This window comes from Dromiciops gliroides, chromosome 4, assembly GCF_019393635.1.
Source record: "Dromiciops gliroides isolate mDroGli1 chromosome 4, mDroGli1.pri, whole genome shotgun sequence".
NCBI classification, from domain to species: domain Eukaryota; kingdom Metazoa; phylum Chordata; class Mammalia; order Microbiotheria; family Microbiotheriidae; genus Dromiciops; species Dromiciops gliroides.
Window position 1 is genome coordinate 354,296,708 of NC_057864.1, and position 21,396 is coordinate 354,318,103.

At 33.7% G+C, this 21,396-nt stretch overlaps 1 protein-coding gene across 2 annotated transcripts in view; it reads right to left on the reverse strand.

Annotated features, from left to right (window-relative positions):
* Window positions 1-21,396, reverse strand: part of TBC1D32 (TBC1 domain family member 32) — a 175,936-nt gene that overhangs the window by 27,131 nt on the left and 127,409 nt on the right. For both annotated transcript variants that reach the window (XM_043963629.1, XM_043963628.1), the window contains exons 28-29: window positions 16,030-16,113; window positions 6,808-6,877 (exon numbers count right to left, since the gene is read on the reverse strand). In XM_043963629.1, the coding sequence (XP_043819564.1) occupies window positions 6,808-6,877; window positions 16,030-16,113 (154 nt within the window). The remainder of the gene's footprint in view (window positions 1-6,807; window positions 6,878-16,029; window positions 16,114-21,396) is intronic.

Below are 21,396 nucleotides of genomic sequence, written 5' to 3' on the forward strand. Positions count from 1 at the left end.
AAAATGGAAAGAGAAATGAGAGTGATGAAGGGTCCTCCTGGGTCCAGGGCAGGTGCTTTGTCTACTGTGTCACCTAACTGCCCCATGATGACATCTTTAGGGCAAAATTGAGGGGAGAAAGGAATGCACTGAGGAAGGGGGAATGGGAGAGGTAGAAGGGGTGAAATGTCACATGAAAGAAGGAAGAAAGGGCTTATAGAGTGGGGGGAGAGATGGGGCAGGAGTGAGGAAGTGAATGAACCTTACACTCATCAGAATCAGCTCAAAGACCTTAATCTCATCAGAATTGGCTCAAGGAGGCAATAACATACATACTCAATTGGGTGGAGTAATCTACTAACCCTGCAGGAAAGTAGGAGGGGAAGGGGATATGGAGGGAGGGGTGAAAGAAGGGGGCAGTCAGAAGCAAAACACTTTTGAGGAGGGATAGGGTAAAAGAAGATAGAAAACAGAGTAAATATCATGGGAAGGGAATAGGATGGAGGGAAACAGTTAACAATAGTAATTGTGAAAAAATTTTGAGGCAGAGGCAAGAGCAATGTAAGATGATGATGATTGATGATGATTGATGATGATGGATTGATTGATTGCTTGATTGATGGATTGATGATGATTGGGAAGATGTGTATAAGATGCTGAGGACTGATTGATGAGGAGGAGGACTGAATGAAGATGATGAGGATTGATTAAGGATTAATGACTGATTGATGATGATGGCAAAATGTATGGTACTTATTTTGCTGGGCTATTGTGAAAAATTCTTCGTCAAGTTTAAGGTACTATATAAAAGTTATCTATTACTGTTGTTGCAATAATCAACCTTATTGGTTTATTGTAAGGAAATCTCTCTTTAAAGTACTGTATAAATGTAGCTTACTATAAAAAAATGATACTATCAGAAAGACCTGAAGGGACCTGCATGAGTTGATACAAAGTGAAATCTACTATATACAAAATAACAGTAATATTGTGAGATAATCTGCTGTGAATGGCTCAGTTATTTTCTACAATGCAATGATCCAATACAACTCTGAAGGTCTTATGAAAAATGCAATCCATCTACAGAGAGAGAATTTATGGTATTTGAATACAGATTGAAGCATATATATTTTTTGTTAGTTACTTTATTCAAAACAAAAAAAAAATGATGAGCAGGATGCTATAAGAAAAACCTGGAAAGACCTACTCGAACTGATACAGGGTGAAATGTACTGTATACAAAATAACAATAATATTGTGAGATGATCTGCTATGAATGACTTGGTTATTTTCAGCAATGCAATGATCCAAGATAACTGAAGGACATATGAATAATTTAATCCATCTACAGAGAAAGAACTGACAGTAGGGGCAGCTAGGTGGCGCAGTGGATAAAGCACCGGCCCTGGATTCAGTTCAAATCCAACCTCAGACACTTGACATTTATTAGCTGTGTGACCCTGCACAAGTCACTCAACCCTCACTGACCCACAAAAAACAAAACAAAAAACCCCACAAAGAATTGATGGTATCTGAAAAGAGACTGAAGCATAATTTTTTTGATAGTTCCTTAATCTGAAGTTTTGCTTTTGTCTGTTTTCTTTCACAACATGGCTTATGTGGAGATGTTTTGCATGACTACTCATGTATAACTTATATTGTATTTCTTGAGTTCTTAGGGGAGGAGGGAGGGAGGAAGAAAAGTTGGAACACAAAGATTTAAAAAATTGATGTCAAAATTTGTTTTTACATGTAATTTGGAAAATAAAATTCTAAATTTAAAAAATAACAATTAAAAATTAAATAGAATAAAATAAAAAAGCATAGCAAAAAAAGGTAAAAAAAAAAGAATTATTGGAGGACCTAAAAGCCATCATCAGAAAAATAGTTTAGACATCGTATTTCAAGGAAATAAATCAAGGAAAACTGCCCCAATATCCTAGAAAAATTAAATAGAAATTTTAAGAATCTACTGATCATCACTTGACATATATCCCAAAATGAAATGTCTCACTACAAACAAACAACTGATCTGGAAAATAGATCCAGGTGAGATAATTTAAGAATTACTGGACTACCTGAAAGCCATGATTGTAAAAAAAGAGTCTAAACATAACTTTTCAAGAAATCATCAAAGAAAACTGTTTTGAAATTCTAGAACCAGATGGTAAAATCAAAACTGAAAGAATTCATTGATCACCTGAAAACTCCCAGAAATATTACAGCCAGATTCTAATTATCCTAGGTCAAGGAGAAAATACTGTAAGCAGCCAGAAAAAAATAATTCAAATATCATGGAGCACAGTGAAGATGATAAATGATTTTGAAGCTTTTACCTTAAAGGATTGGAGGGCACAGAATATGATATTCCAGAGGGAAAAAGAGCTAGGACTGCAACAAAGAATCACTTTCCCAGCAAAATTGAGTACAATCATTGAGGGGGGAAGATGCATATTCTGTGAAATATAAAACTTTTGAACATTCCTAATGAAAACACCTGAGATAAATAGAAAATTAAATTTTCAAATTTAAAAGCCTCAACAGAAGAATAAAACAGTAAACAGGAATGAGAAATCAAAAGGGATTCAGTCAGATTAAAGTGTTTCTGTTCCTACATGTGAAGATGATACTTTTAACTCCTAATAACTTTCTCATTATTAAGGCATGTTGAAGAAGTACACATAGATAGAGTCCATGCTGAATAGAATAGGATGATTATCTAAAAAATCAAATTGAGGGGTAAAAAAGAGGAATGTACTGGAAGAAGTAGAAAGGAGAGGGGAGTATTCCAAGAGGGAATAACAAACACACTCAATTGGGTAGATAGAAATCTATCTTACCCTACAGGAAAGTAGGAGAGGAAGGCGGTAAGATAAGGGTGGGGGTTGTTGATAGAAAGGAGGGAAGATTGTGAGAAGAAAGAGTCAGAAGCAAAATACTTTTGAGTATGGACAGAGTGAAAGAATAGAGTAGGATAAACAGGGGTTGGGGAAACAGGATGGAGGGAAATACATTTAGTATTCATAACTGTGAAAAAACTTTATATAGTAAGTTTCTCTGATAAAGGTTTAATTTCTCAAATATATAGAGAACTAAATTAAATTTGTTAAACAAGAAGACCCATTCCCCAATTCACAAATGGTCAAAGGATATGAACAGGCAGTTTTCAGACAGAGTAATCAAAGCAATCTATAATCATTTATAAATGTTCTAAATCACAATTGAATAGAAAAACACAAATTAAAACTCTGAGGTAATACCCAATATCTATCATATTGGTTGATATAACAGAAAAGAAAAATAATAAATATTGGAGTTGAAGTGGGAAAATTGAGACTCTTTTACTGTTGGTAGTGTTGTGAAGGGATTTGAACATTCTGTAGAGCAATTTGGAACTATGTCCAAAGGGCTATAAAGCCATGCAAATCTTTTGATCTGGCAATATCACTACTAGGTCTGTGTCCCAAAGACATAAAAAACCAGAAAGGAAGAGGATCTATATGTATATGAATATTTATAGCAGCACTTTTTCTGATGGCAAAGAATTAGAAATTGAGACAATGCTCATCAACTGGGCAATGGCTGAACAAGTTGTGCTATTATGATTATGGTGAAATATTATTCTGTGATAAGAAAGGGCAAGCAGAATGCTCTCAGAAAAACCTAGAAAGATTGACATGTACTGATGCAAAGTGAAATGAGCAGAACCAGTAAAATACTGTTCACAGTAATAGCAATATTATAAGGATGATCAACTATAAATGCCTTAGCTATTCACCAATTCAATAATCCAAGACAAATCTGAAGGATTTAGAATGAAAAAATGCTCTCCACCCAGGAGAAAGAACTGATGGAAGATCAAAGCATCCTTTTTTAAAATTTATTTTTCTTGGGTTTGGTATTTTTATCTATGTTTTCTTTTACAACATGACTAATATGGAAATGTTTTATATGATTACATATGTATAACCTATATTAAATTACTTGTGGAAGAGGAGGGAGAGAATTTGGAACTCAAATATTTAAAAAATGAATGTTAAAAATGTTTTTACATGTAACTGTAGAAAAAATAATACTAAATACATAATTAGAAAAAGAATGACTGGGTCAAAGAACAAATCACAGAAATAATCAATAATTTCATTAATGGAATGTAGCCAAAGCATTTCTTAGGGGAAATTTTTATCTCTAAACAAGTACTTTAATAAAAGAGATAGGAAGAAATCAATGACCTGAGCTTGCAACTAAAAAAGCTAGAAAAAGAACAAATTAAAAATGCCCAATTAAAGATCAAATTAGAAATGCTGAAAGAAATAAATGGAGATAGTAATAAAATAGAAAGTTTTAAAAATTGAATAAATAAAACTAAGATATGCATTTATTAAAAAACAAATAGATAAACATTTTGTTAATTTGTTTTTTGTTTTTTTTGACAAAGCAATTGGGGTTAAGTGACTTGCCCAGGGTCACACAACTAGTAATTGTTAAGTGTCTGAGGCCGGATTTGAACTCAGGTACTTACTCCTGAATCCAGGGCCAGTGCTCTATCCACTGCACCACCTCGCTGCCCCAAAATTTGTTTTTAAACAAAGAAAGAAAACCAAATTCCTAGTATCAAAAATAAGATGAATATACCACCAATGAAGATGGAATTAAAGCAGTTTTTAGGAGTTATCTGCCCAATTACATGCCATTAAAAGTGACAATCTAAGTGAAATGCTCAGAGCAACAGAAGAGGAAATAGAATACTTAAATAACTACTTTAGAAAAAGAAGTTGAACAATTCACCAACGAGAACTCTAAGAAAAAATCCTCAGGACCATATGGATTTACAAGTAAATTTCACTAACCATTTAAGGAACAATTAAGGCCAATACCATATAAACTATTTGGGAAAAAAAAAAGCGAAAGAAGTCCTACCAAATTCCCTTTATGACACACATATGGTTTTGATACCAAACCAGAAAATAAGAGCAATTCCCTAGTTGATAAATGGTCAAAGGATATGAACAGGCTGTTTTCAGTAGAAGAAATCTAAGTTATCACAGTCACTTATAAAAAGCTCTAAAAAACCATTGATTAGCAAAATTCAAATTAAAACAACTCTAAAATACCACCTCACACCAATCAGATTGTCTAATACAACAAAAAAAGAAAAATGCTAAATGGGATATGGAAAAACTGGGACACTAATGCACTGTTGGCGGGGTGGTGAACTAGTCCAACCATTCTGAAGAATAATTTAGAACTATGCACAAAAAGCTACAGGACTGATTGGAGAAAGCAAGGATAGGAGGCAAGGAGACCAGTTAGAAAATGAGTAGAAGGAGTATGAATCAATTGAATCTGAGTGATAATAGTAGAAACTGGAACATATTTGAGAGAGAATATTATCGAATCCACAGTATTTAGTGACATTATGTTGAGTGGACGAACAAAGGAGAAAGAGACTACGGTGAAGTTTTGAAACAGGGTAATAAATATGATGATAGTGTCCATAGGGAAACTGAGAAGAATAGTAAGTTGTGGGGGAAGGGGTGATAGAAAAGTTCAATTTGAGACAAATTTAGTTTGCAGTGCTACTGAATACCCCAGAAGGGAGAGAAGCAACAAAACAGTAGTCCTAAGGAACACTAAGAAGAGGCAAAAGGAGGAAAAGGCATAGGAAATGAAGATGTATGGCTACAGATAAAAGAACCCAGCAGGATGGTGTCAATAAGGCCAAGAGATCAAAGGGTTTCAAGAAGGAAATGAACCAAATATATAATTGTCACTTGGGTCAAATAGTGCAAAGAGGTCACAAAGGAAAACTGGGAATAATTTATTGGATTACAAGGTCATTGTAGATTTTTAAGAATGGAGTTTCAGAAGAGTAGAAATGGCTGCTAAATTGCAAGAGATTAAACAATAAAAGGGTGGTAAGAAAGTTGAGGCAGCAAGTGTTAATTACTTTCGAGAAGTGTAATAATAGAGAACTAGGGCAGACAAATGGTAATTCAAAGCAGAAGCAGTTCTAGACAATTTTTTATCCAGACCTTAAAATACAGTCTATGAAATACTGGAGAATTGGAATTAGACCTTTCAGATTTTGGAGGGGCAGGGCCTTATAAATTATCTGTTACACAATACCTAGCTTGATGAACAAGACAGAGATGTTAAGCTACACATCCAAGTGCACGTGGCTAATCAGTGACAAAGAGAGGGCTGATAAAAACATATCTTAAATTTTTATACTTTATGCTTTAAAATTTTTTTATACAAATTATCTTAGTTGATCCTCTGAAGGCAAACAGTATTATTATCCTAGTTTTATAGAAGTGATTCTCTAAGGGTCAGGGAAATCAAGACTCTTAACTACCAGGTCAGCACATTATACTTATTTATTCTTTAGCAGTATAACTTTAACATTATGAATCCCAACTACATTAATTCCAATTCATTAATTTTAATTTGTCCATTTATTTTTAAGGTACTTACTGTTCTCATTGCCATAGAATGCCAATTAGAAGCAATTATATTTTTAGAAAAAAGGTAAGACTCAGCTATTGTACGCTGATTTTAAAATGTTATTTTTAGAAAGAACTAAGTGATACAAGTTTAAACATGTTGCAATTGGCTTCTAGAATAATGATGAAGAGTTTATTTTACAAAAATAACTTAATGGTGCACCAATGTCTTTTAAAAAACAAGTTTTTATTTTCTAAAAGATGAACCTTGATTTAAATGATACAAAACAGTGAGTTGTTAAATTAAATATTATTAAACATACTCCAGGCAGATCAAACAAAATCTAAAAATACACAAGGGAGATAGTTTCAAAAAGTATACCTGACAGTCATTTTAATGCCAAGCTGCTGCACAGAAGAAAGGCTTTCATTCTTCACATTTGCCTCAGTAGCTAAAAACAAAAGAAAACTGAGTCATAAAAATGTATTAAAACCTGAATAATAATCAAATTTAATTGAGAACTGATGAAAGTAGTATTTTTACATATTTTAAAATGAATTTTGAAAACACTGATGAATTTGTACTCTAAATGCCATGGGCTTATTTTCAAATAACATAGAGCTTCCCATAATTACCTTCCATCATAAAAAGACATTTAAAAATCACATTAAAAATAAAATGTAATGGTATTGGACATTTTTCTATTTTACGGGGCTATATATTTTCTAGCAATACAAATGTCAAACTGAAAACAATCTAGAAATACTACACTTTCATCTAGCAATGCACAAGACTATAATCTCCAAAATTTTTGAGTAAAATTGAATATGAACTATTGATTTATCTAAATATTTAAAAGCAAAACTATTATTTAATATAATTTACAGGTTTAAATCTTTGTATAAAATGATCCATACTCCTATTTATATATTATATTCAAAGGTTAAAAATTACTATGTGTTACATACTTGTTTAAGAAATTAAACAGTAAATCTTAAATGATACTTATTTATACAAATAGTGTTTCAATATCATACAAATGGGCAATAGTTAATAATGAAAGTTTAACTTTTTGGTTTTGGTTTTGTTTTGTTCTGTTTCTTACCAAAAATGATAACATAATACCTTAAAATTATGTGGAGGTTTCTTGACAAAACTCCTGTAGGCCACGTAGTGGAAGAATTATTAGCACTATTTTATACATGAAGAAACTAAGGCATGCAGCTAGTAAGTAGCTAGGACTCAAAATCCAGTTCTTCTGATTCCTAATCCACTGCTTTATTCATATCATGATGAATAGAATGTTTTTCTGTCAGAGAATTTAAATGATGTGTAATTCAGAGGGCAGTTGGGATAAACCCCATTTTTGGGAGATCATTATAGGATGATATTGAGCTGAGGTATATTTTTTATTCTTTAAACTCCTTAAATGGTGTGGTCCTTCGTGGTATTCTATATTTTATGATGGCAAGTAGGTGGTGCAGTGGATACAGCACTAGGACTGGGGTCAGGAAGACCTCAGTTCAAATCTGGCCTGAGACACTTAGTAGCTGTGTGACCCTTGGCAAGTTACTTAACCTAACCCTGCTTGCCTCAGTTACCTCATCTATAAAACGAGCTGGAAGGAAGTGGCAAACTACTCCAGTATCTTTGCCAAGAAAACCCCAAAGGGGCTCATGAAGAGTAGGACGTGACAGAAAAGACTGAACGACAACAAAGAATTTAGGAGAGCACATTGTTTCCTTAATAAACAAGAAGGGGATACAGGATTATGCTCAGTATGATTTGGTATTTACTGAGATAATTTTTTCTAGTGTCTAAAACATTTCTTGTGATGACAATAAAGCAATGGAAAAATATGGCTATTACCACATGTAAATACCCCCACCCCCATCAAATATTTGTGCGAGTCAGATCATAAGAACAAAAGCCTAGGATGAGACCATTCTGTTTTAGTGTGTACCAATCAATCAGTTTGAAAACATCTCAGTATGGAAAAATATAATAATGATGTGATAAAGTGTTACCCATGTATCTATACCTGTCACTGAAATATTCTACTGGGGACCATAGGCATAGTTTTATTTTGTCATTTAAAAAGTTTCTTTCATGTAGATATGTTGTTAGAGTCATTTAAGTAACTCCCCAAACTGTATTTTTATTGTATTATGGAAATTAGAGAAAAAAATTAAATATTCAAAAGTATACTCATAATTGATATCTGAAAGGATAACTGAATGTAATTTATGAGATGCTCAATGTATCTGAATTTAAAATGTTCTGTTTGTCAATCAATCAAGTGACAATGACCATTTTAAGTCCTGTTAAAAAAATGACATCTTTGAAGTATTCAAAATTGACTACCCTCACTCTATTGTGAAATTGCCCATTGTGAAATTGTGGATTAGGAATCAGAAGAACTGTGCCAAGATGGGGGCAGGGAGAGGGAAGTATAGGAGAAGGAAGAAAAGAAAATAGCTAAGACATGTCGATAACTTCAAAAAGCTTATAATCTTGTAGTAACACCAACATAACTCACCTGGAGTGACACTCATAAGAGAATATAATTAAGCACTTAATTGTGTTTTACAGACTGTATGTACTCTGTAAGTTCAAAAGAAAGGGAGATGAAAGAAAAGACAGAATGATAAGGGGAGACTACACCGAAAAACATATGGATAACTGGAGGCCAGAAGAAAAGTAATTATAGGTGATAAGAAATGACATAAGCAAAGAGCAGGCAGGTAGGTATGAGCAAGGCACACCGAATCCCACTCCAACCCCAAAAGAATATAAATTCCTGAAGGGCCCCAAATTTCATTTTTGTTACTGTATCTCTAGTACTAAGCAAAGTGCATTGTATGTAGTAGGCATGGGTATCTACAACCCTATGATCCTATGGCTACCAAGTGGAGACTATTTCCCCTCCAAATATCTCTATTTCTAATTACAACACTAACCACCTTCTAACTGCATAGATTAATAACCTTCACTCTTCTCTCCCTGTAAAATGCCATATCTAATCAGCTGGATGTTGGTCTTACCCCCATATTTCTTTTATCTGTCTTCTTTCCATTTCTAACATTCTGTGATGAATACCTAAACTATGTGAATGAAATTCTTTTCATTTACTTATTTGTCTATATTCTGTTGGGCAGCTAGGTTGCTCAGTGTGTCTAGTACCAGGCCTGGAGTCAAGAAGACATCTTCCTGTGTTCAAATCTAGCCTCAGACACTTACTAGCTATATGGCTCTGGGTAAGTCACTTAACCCCATTTGCCTCAGTTTCTTCATCTGTAAAATGAGCTGGAGAAGGAAATGGCAAACTATTCTAGCATCTTTGCCAAGAAAATTCCAAAATGGAGCAAAAGGAATCAGACACAACTACTGAAAACTATTGAACAACATACATACTATACCTAACCCATATTCCCTTACCCCAAATCTCACGAGAATGAAAGCTTGAGGCACAGATGGTTTTGTTTCTGTCTTTATTTTCTCAGGCCCTAACATAATGTCTTGCCTCTCATAAACCCCTCTCCACTCACTTTTAACCAGACCTATGATTTCTTGGTGAGGAATCCCCTGTAGCCATGCAGGCCAGAGTCTGTTCTGCAGTTTATAACATGAAAGAGTTTCCTGGGGAACTAAGATTACATGCCTTGTCCAAGGTCATATAAGCACTATATATCAGGTTAAATACCTTACACGGTCTCACTTCTCAATTTCGGTCCTGCATCACAAATTGCCTATTGAACATTTCTAGCCGGATCTTCTGGACACATCCCAAACTTAACATGCCCCAAATTAATTATCTTCCCTGCCCCCGATCCTCAAACCCATCCCTCTTCTAAATCTCTGTATATTTATCAAGACATCACTATCTTTTCAATTTCCTTGGTATTATCTTCAACTCCTCCTTTTCCCTCACAACAAATATTCAATTAGATGTCAAATCTTGCTGTTTTTACATTAACGTGTCTCACATCTGAAGCTTTTTCTCTATTCACCCAGCTACCACCTTAGTGCAGGCCCTTACCACAGCTCAACTAGATTGTTTCACTGATTGTCCAATTGGTCTCTGCCTCAAGTGTCTCATCACTCCATCTTATACACTATATTCAAAGCATTTAACCTAAAAAATAATAGCTGAAGGACAAAATAGTTAAAAGGATATATTTAGTATGCAGTAAAATCGCTCATTTGAGTCTGTTCTATTTTTAGTACAATATGCTAGGACATATATAAAGAAAAAAATTAAATTTATTCTGTCTGGTACTTGGTTAATGGTGTGGAAAAATAAATTTTCAGGAGAGTGACAAATTTCTCCACTGGAGGACAAATCCACAGTTGAAGAAGCAGGAACTACTTTGATATTTATCAACTTTTCTAAATTATTGTCTGTATTTGTTAAAAGGTAAGAAAACTTGGGGGCAGCGAGGTGGCGCAGTGGAGAAAGCACCGGTCCTATATTCAAGAGGACCTTAGTTTAAATCTAGCCTCAGACACTTAACACTTAATAGCTGTGTCACCCTGGGCAAGTCACTTAACCCTCATTGTCCTGAAAAAAAGAAAAGAAAACAAACAAAAAGACCTCTGTTTGGGGCAGCTTGGTGGCACACCGGCCCTGGATTCAAATCCGGCCTCAGACACTTGACACTTACTAGCTATGTGACCCTGGGCAAGTCACTTAATCGTATTGCCACTCAAAAAAAAAAAAAAGATAAGAAACTTTTACTTTTTGTCAAGAAGTCAGTGAGCCAAAATACTCCCTTTCTGCCTTCATTTTTGGTATGTTTAGGCATATAAAAATAGATAAAAAGTGGGGAGGGGGAAATAAATTTTCAGTTGGGGAAAACAGAAAAGGCTTCATTAGAAGGCAGTGGTTGAGATAAGCCCTGAAGGAATTGAAAAACTCTGAGAAAGGGAGATAAGGAGAAAGTAAATTCTGGACATGGGGAACAGTAAGTGAAAATCATGGATGTCTTCCAATGAGGACAAGGAAAGAAGGTCAGATTGGCTGGACTCCAGTGAATGTGAAAGGGAGTAATGTACAATAAACATGACTGAGGCCAAGTTACAAAGGGATTTTTTTTTTTTTTGTGGGGCAATGGGGGTTAAGTGACTTGCCCAGGGTCACACAGCTAGTAAGTGTCAAGTGTCTGAGGCCGGATTTGAACTCAGGTACTCCTGAATCCAGGGCCGGTGCTTTATCCACTGCGCCACCGAGCCGCCCCCCTACAAAGGGATTTAAATGCCATATAGAAGTGTTAATATTTGATTCTAGAGGTGGTAGAGTCACTGGAGTTTAATGAGTAGAAGAGAGAGACAGTGTTTTTTTAACAGTAGGAAGATCACTTTCACAGCTACGTGAAGGATAGAATAGAGAAGGGAGAGACTTGATTCAGGAAAATCAATCAGGACACAACTACAATGTCCCAGACAAAAACTGAGGGGAGCCTGAACTAGAATGGTGGCTGCAGTAGAGGAGTTTAGGGGACCAACGAGAAATGTTATAGACATACATATGGCAACACTTGGCAAGTCAGTAGCTATACTGGGATAATAAGAGGGAAAAACTAAGGATGTAAACCTGGGTGACTGAAAGATTGGCATCCTTGGTACCCTTCACAGAAATACAGAAGTTCAGAGGTATGGTGAATTGGGTGGTGGGGGAGTAGAGAGGGAAATAAATATGATTAGTTCAGTTTCGGCCGTGTTGAATTTGAAATGTTGCCAGGACATTCAGACTGAAATATCTAGTAGGCAGTTAGTAATGTGTGACTAGAGCTTAGGGAAGAGAAAAATCACTAATTTTGCTCTTAATATTATACTCTGTATCGGTGTTTACTTTTTTATTCATATATTTAGTCTCCCCAAACAGATTGCAAACTCCTTGAGGCTAGGAACCATATTCCTCTATATTCCCAGGACCAGTGTTTTTCACCAATTATGTACTAAACAAGTAATATTCATGATGATAATTATCCAATGACTCAAATTTGTTGAATGTTTAAATAATGGTACTCATATGTATTTATGGAAGGTAACTGTGGTGGTATATATTAAATATAAGGAAGAATTAGTTCCTGTGCTGAAAAAACATTTTTATATTTTGAAGGAGGGATAATTCTCAGCTATCTGTTATGCTTTCAACATTTGATTAACAAAAAATTTGAGATAAAAGGTTCTAATTTTATAAAAGAGCTATTTAATTTATTCTTTTCCAAGGGATAATTCCAATTATAATTTAAGGGGGAAAAGAAACCCTCATCTTTCTCCTACTCAAGGTAACCAATATAGAAGAATGTTAGCTTCAATTAAGATCTGTGCAGACACCTTATAAGGAATTACAAATTGCAAATGTGGAAAACTTTATCTGTTCTTTTCTTCTCTCTTTAAGGCAAAAAAGTCTAACTAATTATTTTTTATTTTAGATTTGCAAATTTTATAATAGAGTGAAATCCTCAGGGAATCAACAACAGATGGATGATTGTAATTCTAATTTCAGCTACCTGAGGGTTTAGAAAGTTGTCATTTTTAAAAAGATAATCAATTTCTCATTTTAGGAAACTTGAAAAACATTGAATCTATCTAATAGGGCTTTCCTTTGAAACACCTTTCATATTTAAAAAATACATGTTTTTTCTTTATTTATGGTAAATAGATAATTTATAATACCAAACTGTTGTCCCATGGGCAAAAAACCAAAGAAATAAATCATGAAGATATCTAAAGCCCAAGGCTAACAGTAATAATACCATCAACTTCAATGTATCACCAAATAAAATATTAAAGAATCAATCAATATGAGGCAATTTTATTTTTTCTATAATCTCAACTCTGGTGACCAGCTAATCAGTTATACCCTTTGAGGAATTTTAATTCATATTCATTCTAAATCTATGCCCAGAGAACAAGCTGAAAAGCTAACATCTGAGATATCATTTGGCATGATTAAGAAATGAGGCAAGAGGGCAGAAAACACATGAATGTTCAGTAAGTAATCCATCTTGTTCAGTAGTTAGAAAACCTGCATCTGGAAATATTGTTTGCTACATCCAAAAAAGAGTGTCAAAAGATAATAATTCTCATCAGTTAACATTAGTAGTAAAGATGACTTCCACTGGGTATAGTTCACAACTCAACCTTGTTTATTCCTCCCTTAAGTATCTCCCCAATTCATAAAATCTTGACATTTCATGTATATCAGTGTTACTAGAATTCTGTGGGGAAATTAATTCTTACTGGAATACTCAGGGGAAGCTTCATGAAAGTGTATTTTTGACTTAGCTCTTAAGATGCATTTAATTTCAATAGATGGAGATAAAAGGAAAAGGATGGAGGGCATTGCATAAAGGGTACTAGTGAAGTGAGCACACAATTTAAAAAAAAACTTATAAGTCTACTAAATTAATAAGCAAAAAGAGTTTTTAAATTGAAGGTGAAATAACAGAACTAAAAATTTAAAAATAGCCAACAAGTAAAACAAAGAATTATAAAGACTAATAAATATTGAAAAAATTAACTAACAAAAAAGGAAGGAAAAACAAATTGTTAAAATCTAAAATAAAATAGGGAATTCACAAAGAAAAGAAAAGAAACTTATTAGAAAATATGATACCAGATTTATATGGCACCAAAACATTAAACTTTTTTTAAAGTATTAGTTATTAATAAAAAATTAAATGCAAGAATGAGCTCAACAGGAAAGAGATAACCTAAATAAAGTGCTCACAGAATGAGAAATTGAGCAAGGAAAATGTAAAGTTTCACAGGATAATTTAAAATGAAATGAATGAAAACAACAAAAACCACCACAATCAGCCTTTGATGACTTTACAAATGTTATCAAATCTATAAAGGAACAAATAATTTTATGAGAGAGTTTTTAAAATTAATGGAATGAAGACAAACTTCCACTATGTCTGGAATGGAATCTTCAAGAAGAGTAGTTAAGAAAATGGGACAGCAATTTGGCTGAAAACAGATTTAGATCAGAATTCACATCATATACCAGAAAAATTCAAAACAAGTCAATGAGCCAAATATAAAAATTGACTCAAAAAAAAATAAAGCATAGAATGTAAAGTTATATCTTGCACAAGTATATATAAGATATGACTTTGTAATTAGCTCTGAGAAAGAAGAAATTATAAAAGAAAAATACACATCTGGTCATGTAAATTTTTTTAAATGCACACACACACACAAAAGCATAAATAGTTCTTCCATTTTTCTTCTTTAAAAAAGTATATAGAAGAGTGAAAAATCTTGGCATTAAAAATCTGATATATGACATCTAAATTAACTGGGAATGTTAAATTTAAACTCATTCCCTAAAAGATGTGAGGATAAATGATACAAATAATTTTACAAAATAAAAATTCAAATTATCACCAAAATTTGAAAAATCAGAAAAACACAGCTAAGTGGCACAATGGATAGAGTGGTAGACTTGGAGTCAGGAAGAATTGAGGTAAAACCCAGATTCAGACACTTCCTGTCTTGTGACCTTAAACAAGTCACTTAATCTCTGTTTGCTACAGTTTCTGGATCTGTAAAATGCAGATAATAAGAGCCCCTACCTTCTAGAGTTGCAGTGAGGATAAAATGAGGTACTTGTAAAGTGCTTTGTAAACCTTAAAGTTCTACATAAATGCTAACCCTTATTAATATTATTACTATTTGCCTGAAGTCAAAAAAGTCCTGGACTAAAATCTGACCTCAGGCCCTTATTACTTTTGTGTCATCCTGAGCAAGTTACTTCTGTCTGGCTTAGTTTCTTCAACTGTTAAATGGGAATTAAAAACAGTGCTTATTTCCCAGGAATTTTGTTAAGGACCAAATAAGGTAATATTTGTAAGGTACAGTGCATAGCACGTAGTAAGCACTTAATAAATTCTGATTCTCTTTTTTTTCCCTATAAAAATGTAAAGTGAAATAGCACAGAGATTATTATCTCAAACTAAGAAAAAATGGTAAAAGTAGGGGGGAAAAACCCAAGAATGGCTTAAAGACCACCTTACAATCTTACATATCCTTCCTGCTTTTTTTTCAACTTCCTCATAATTATTAATGTCTATCAAAAATAAGAGAAAAAAGTAAAAGTAAAAATAAAATTTGAAAAGCAGTTTATTTTGCTACTGGTTAGATGCTTTCATAAGATTTTTAGTGAAGAAAGATATTAAAACATCCAGCTAAAATATCATTTTAAAATTCAATTTTCAACATTATCTCTAACAAGAAGCATAATCCTAGAGAGAGCATCAACTGCAGAGTCAGGACAATGCTGGTTCATGTCCTAGCTCTGACACATATTGATTTTATTGCTGGGCAACTCATTTAACCTCAGGATGCCTCTAAGACTAATTTGTAAAACAGTTGTGAGTTTGCTGGCTAGAGTTTACTCACTGGGAGCTCCTTACATCAATAAATTCACAGGTCCAGTATACTGTTTGAAGTTTAAAGCTTCTATATTAGCTAGTTCTCCAAAAATATCTCTTATACTTCATACTTTTCTCAAAATTAAAAAATATTACTACTCTCATTAATTTGTATACAGAAATGTTTTCATTATGAAAAGGGAGGTTAAATATGTACCTTTATATTCAACAGTAGGAAAGTAGCAGTCAGATGGGTTTTCAGTGAGATTCAATACAAACTTTTCAAGTAATTCTGCCAAAACTGTAAAAAGCAAGAAAGTCATTACGATGTTAAAATCATGAATGAAGCATGGTAATACATCTATAAATTACAAACATAGGCAACAAAAGTAATTTGAACTGTTGTAGAGTTAGATTGTGAAAGGTAGAAATTCAAAACATACAGTTTTGGAATTCATAACTATTCAGATTTTAATAGCTTTGCTGATAATCCATTCAATGTAAAATTTCTGAAAAAGAATCATGTACTATATTCTCCAAGAATTACTGATAATTTGTTAAATTATTTCACTATAAGAAAATTAACATTAATTAGATGATAATAACATCAAATTTATTTGCACTTTTAAGAGAAAAAAATTCCTTTAAAGGTGGGGTAGTATAAATGTAGTTTCAGAATTTTTATATATTGTACATATTCAATTTCTTAAGTATAAAATTAGAAACTAATTATGTCTGTTCAGGGTAACCATAATGAATGAGAACCAAAGGATATCTTGCTCTTTGCTACAAATGGCAGATGTTGGTACTACTTGACTGAAATTGGTCACCCTGTATAAATACTGCCATTATCTGCACACATAAGCACAGTACCTGCCTAGCTGGATCAAAACCAAAAAAATCACATAGGAAGGTAGTATGATGTGGTGAAAAGATCAGCGTTTGCATACCAGCTCTGTTCTTAATGTCCTTTGTGATAAAACCACTCTAGGTTTCATTTTTATCATTTGTAAAAAGCAGGGAAAGAGTGAAGCTTAGGGAACAGAGGACAGATGGCAGACATGGGTTGCACTTTAATCATGAGATGAATGAATCTCTTCCAACTCTCAGTTCTCTGATCCTATTTGTAATATGTTTATTAAGTATAGAGCATTGGGCTAGGTGCTAGGACAGATATAAACCTTAGTCCTTCTAACTGTGGTAAACCTCAAAGTTCTGTCCTCCTGTCTCTATTCTTCTATGTCTAGTTTCTGCCATACTATTCTCCAGTTTTCCCAGCAGTTTTTTTTCAAATAGTGAGTTCTTATCCCAGAAGATAAAAGAGTTTTGGGGTTTATCAAACAGTAGATTACTATAATCATTTACTACGGTGTCTTTTGTATCTAAACCCATTTCACTGAGTCGCCACTCTATTTCTTAGCCAGTACCAAATAGTTTTAATGCTTGCTGTTTTATAATATCGTTTTAAATCTGGTATGGTTAGGCTACTTTCCTTTGTACTTATCTTCTTTAATTCCCTTGATACTCTCCCAATTCTATTCTTTCTCTATACTCTCTTACTTTAACATTAAATTAGCTTATATAGGTTTATAATTTTCTATGCAAATGATGCTATAATCTGAATATTTAGCTCTGATCTCTTCTGAGCCTAGTACCACATCAACAAATGTTCATTTGAGTATTTCAAAATGGATGTCCTACAAGGCATCTCAAGGTCAACATGTACAAAACAGAACTTAGTATCTTTCCCCCTGAATCTACTCCTCTGAATTTGACTATTTCTATGAAGGACACCATCCTTCAAGTGTCCCAAGCTTGCAGTCTCAGCATTATGCTCAATTCTTCACTCCATTTTAACCACATCAATTAATTTTCAATTACTGTCATTTCTACCTCTACAAAATTTCTTGGATTTTTTTTTTTTTACTATTTACAGTCACTCATTACCTTCTTTAAGACCTTCATCAACCCCCCATTTGCATTTCTGTAAACAAGGTTATCAATAATTCTATTGCCACAATTATCTATCTACACCAATTATCTTCTACATTGCTTCCATTTTCCTAAAATCTAGGTCTGAAAAAATTCCAATCCTATTCTCAACTCCAAAGACCAAACTTCCCCTTCCCGCTTACACAAACATTGCCTCTAGGATAAAATAAAAACTCAAGTTTGTCATTTAAAGCCCTCTGTAACCTGACTTTCCCTAATCTTTTCTGTTCCTTCCCAGCTACTAGTACCTTTCCTGCCAAAGGCATCTTTATCAATAAATAAATATGTATTTATGGGTCAATTGTTTGTACAATGAATGAAGATACAGTTTTACAAGTATAAGTATTAGCTATGGCTTCTATTAAATGTGTACATTATTTTTTCACCCCAAAATGGGTTTTAAATATAATCTCAGGAAAGAAATTGGAATTCAGAAAAAATTCTTATTGAAAAATGAAGCAATGATTTTTTCCTCCAACAATGCCACTGAAAAGAAATCTCATAGTTTTTTAATAGTAAGATATGAAAATAAATTATGTTATTCCATACTTATTTGTTGAAACTAGAGTTTTTCATGTGATAGTAACAGGTCACATTTCTAAATCACTTTAAAGGTTTTAAATTGTTTTACATATATTATCTCATTGGATTCATCTTGTGAAATCTGGGGAAGTTTTAGGCTTAAATTAAACAGGACATTTATCAATATAATCTCCTTATGACATGTCCCAAATATTAAAATATACAGTTTGCATAAAGCCAAAAGCAATTGTCAACATGGAGGGGGAATACCATTTCTTATATCTTTAAGGGCTTTCTACTGGGTTTATAAGGTGACATATGGATCACATTCCTCTTTGATGGGAGGATTTAGTGTTTTGTTTTTAACCATTTTATTGTTTGTTTGTTTTTAGGACATCTAAATAGTTATTTATTGAGAACCCACAGTTTGCCACACTTTTCAACTGTAGGCCTTGTATAAGGCCAAAAGCAAGATCCACTACTTTACACAGAAAGGAAAAGCTTCTGGAGGGGACCCTAGGGTCATGCAGTGACTGGTCAAAATGGAATGTGCATAACATATAAAAAAAATTGTGAACCAAAATAATTTCAACTATGGTTACATTCTACTGAAATAAATATCCATTATTTTATTATAAACATATTGTATAGTATAAGATTGTAATGTAAATTTCATTTCTCTTATATATATATATGATTATTGAAACTGTAAAAAGCAAAATATAACACTCAATAGGGCATAGATCTGTAGAACACGACTGCTTGGGCCTGGGCTTGGTGGGAAGGGTGTCTCCTCTTAATTGGGCTTAACCTGTGTTGGACTTTGGAATGACTGATCCATTATTATATCACTTCTTGTGACTAACTGTATGGTTGCATGAAAATGCATGATTTCGCAAGGACCCAAGAGAGTCAAAAATTCTGGGGGCCAGTGGAAGAGTACAAAAACTCAGTTATTGGAGCCTCATTTTTCCTTTTGTTAAAAAAAAAAAAGCATTTTTATCTGTGTATTTGTTTATGCAGTCGGAATCCACATGAAAAGAAACAGGGAAATGAATAGTACTTGAGGCATTCATCTTCACCACAATTTGCCATCAATGTGGAAACAGGATGCTAAGGTAGCATTGTTTAATTCTGCTTAGGACAGGGTCATATGGAGCAGTTGGTCTGTGTATTCTCCATGAACTGTTTTTAAACAATGTTGCTCCATATTTCTTTGAATTTACAGTTACAAACGCAGTGAACCAATAAATCAAATGGAAGTGCTAATCTCGGTACCACACAGGTATTGGTAAACTTCTCATGGGCATTTAGAGTGGATGGCAAATTCCCCTGATGTGGCTATAACTGAATAAGAGACTAGGGACATGCGTTGACTACAAGGCTATTTCTTAGAGGACCTCTAGGACGGGGAATATGTTTTAATCACCTTCTTCATCACTGTCCTTCATTGTGATGCCCTGAAGGTCCCCAAACTCATTCACTGAGGCTGTGGCTTCTTCTACAGTAAGTCGATTTCAGATTGTGTCATGTTTTACTGTTTAAGGTGGAGTCCAGCACCCCTTGCAATTAGAAGTCCCTATATGTTTTCTTTACCATTCTAATAAGTGTTTTCAGCTGATAAATATGAAGCTGTAAATCTATCCGCTCTGTCAACCAGGTGCAAATCACGTTCATGGAACTGTTGTACCATTGCTGCCTCCTTCAGCCACCTTTGTCTATTATCAAGTGCTATAATCAATTTTATTGTTCTTAATCAATGAACAAGCATGTATTAATCTTTTACTTTGTTCCAGGCACTTTCCTAATAGTCTCTGCCCTTAAGAAGTGTACATTTTGTTTGGTTTTTTTTTTTTTTCCTTTTTCCTTTTTGCTGGGCAATGAGAGTTAAGTGACTTGCCCAGGGTCACACAGCTAGTAAGTGACAAGCGACTGAAGCTGGGTTTTGAACTCAGATACTCCTGAATCCAGGGCCGGTGCTTTATCCACTGTGCCACCTAGCTGCCCCTAAGAAGCATAGATTTTTTTTTTTAGAAGAAGCATACATTTTGAATGGAGAAAACAACATAAATAGAAATCTGTATCTATAACAGAATTGATAGGAGAAAGGTAGCCTTACAAAGCAATGCATTAGTCAGACAACACACATTTTTTAAGCACCTATTATGTGTCAGGTACTATACTATGTGCTGGAGATACAAATAAGAAAAAAAACCAATCCCTTACCTCAAGGAGCTTATAATCTAATAGGGTAAACAACTATCAAATAAAACAGTTCTATAAAGGATAAATATGAAATAATTAAAAGAGGGAATGAACTAAAATTAAGTCTTCCTACAGAGGTAGCCTTTGAGCTGACTCTTAAGTGAAGCCAAGGCTTGACAAGGATTTTGGGAAAACATTTTAGTTATATGGAACAGTCAGCGTAAAGGCATGGGAGATGGAACATTATATATGAGGAACAGCAAAGAGTCTAGTATAATCAGAATACAGAATGCATGGAGACACTTACTAGCTGTGTCACCTTAGGTAAGTTACTTAACTGTCTACCTCAGTTTCCTCATCTGTAAATTAAGCTGAAGAAGGAAATGGCAAACCATTTCATTATCTTTTCCAAGAAAACCTCAAACGGAGTTACAAAGAGTCACACATGATTGAAACAACTGAACAACAACAAGAAGTAATATGAAAGAAGACTACAAAGATGTCAGCTGCAAGATAATTGACTTGCCCACAATATGTAATATAGGATAAGTAATATTATATGTAAGAAGTAAGAAGTAATTTGTAATAAGGCTACACAGAAGTCAATTGAAAGTCAACTAACAATTGACATCTTGAGATTTTAATTTCACTCCGAAGAAGCAATATCTTGAATAAGCTTTTTACTCTGAATTTAGCAATACAAATTCATGCTAACCTAAGATGCAAGATACTAATTTTGTACCAAGGATAAAGCCAAACAATGATTTTAAAACTAAAGCATCCATTTCAGACCTAATTGTAAATTAGGTGATTCAAATCTGGGGGCAAAATATCCAGATATTGGCATTATGCCAATATTTCAGTT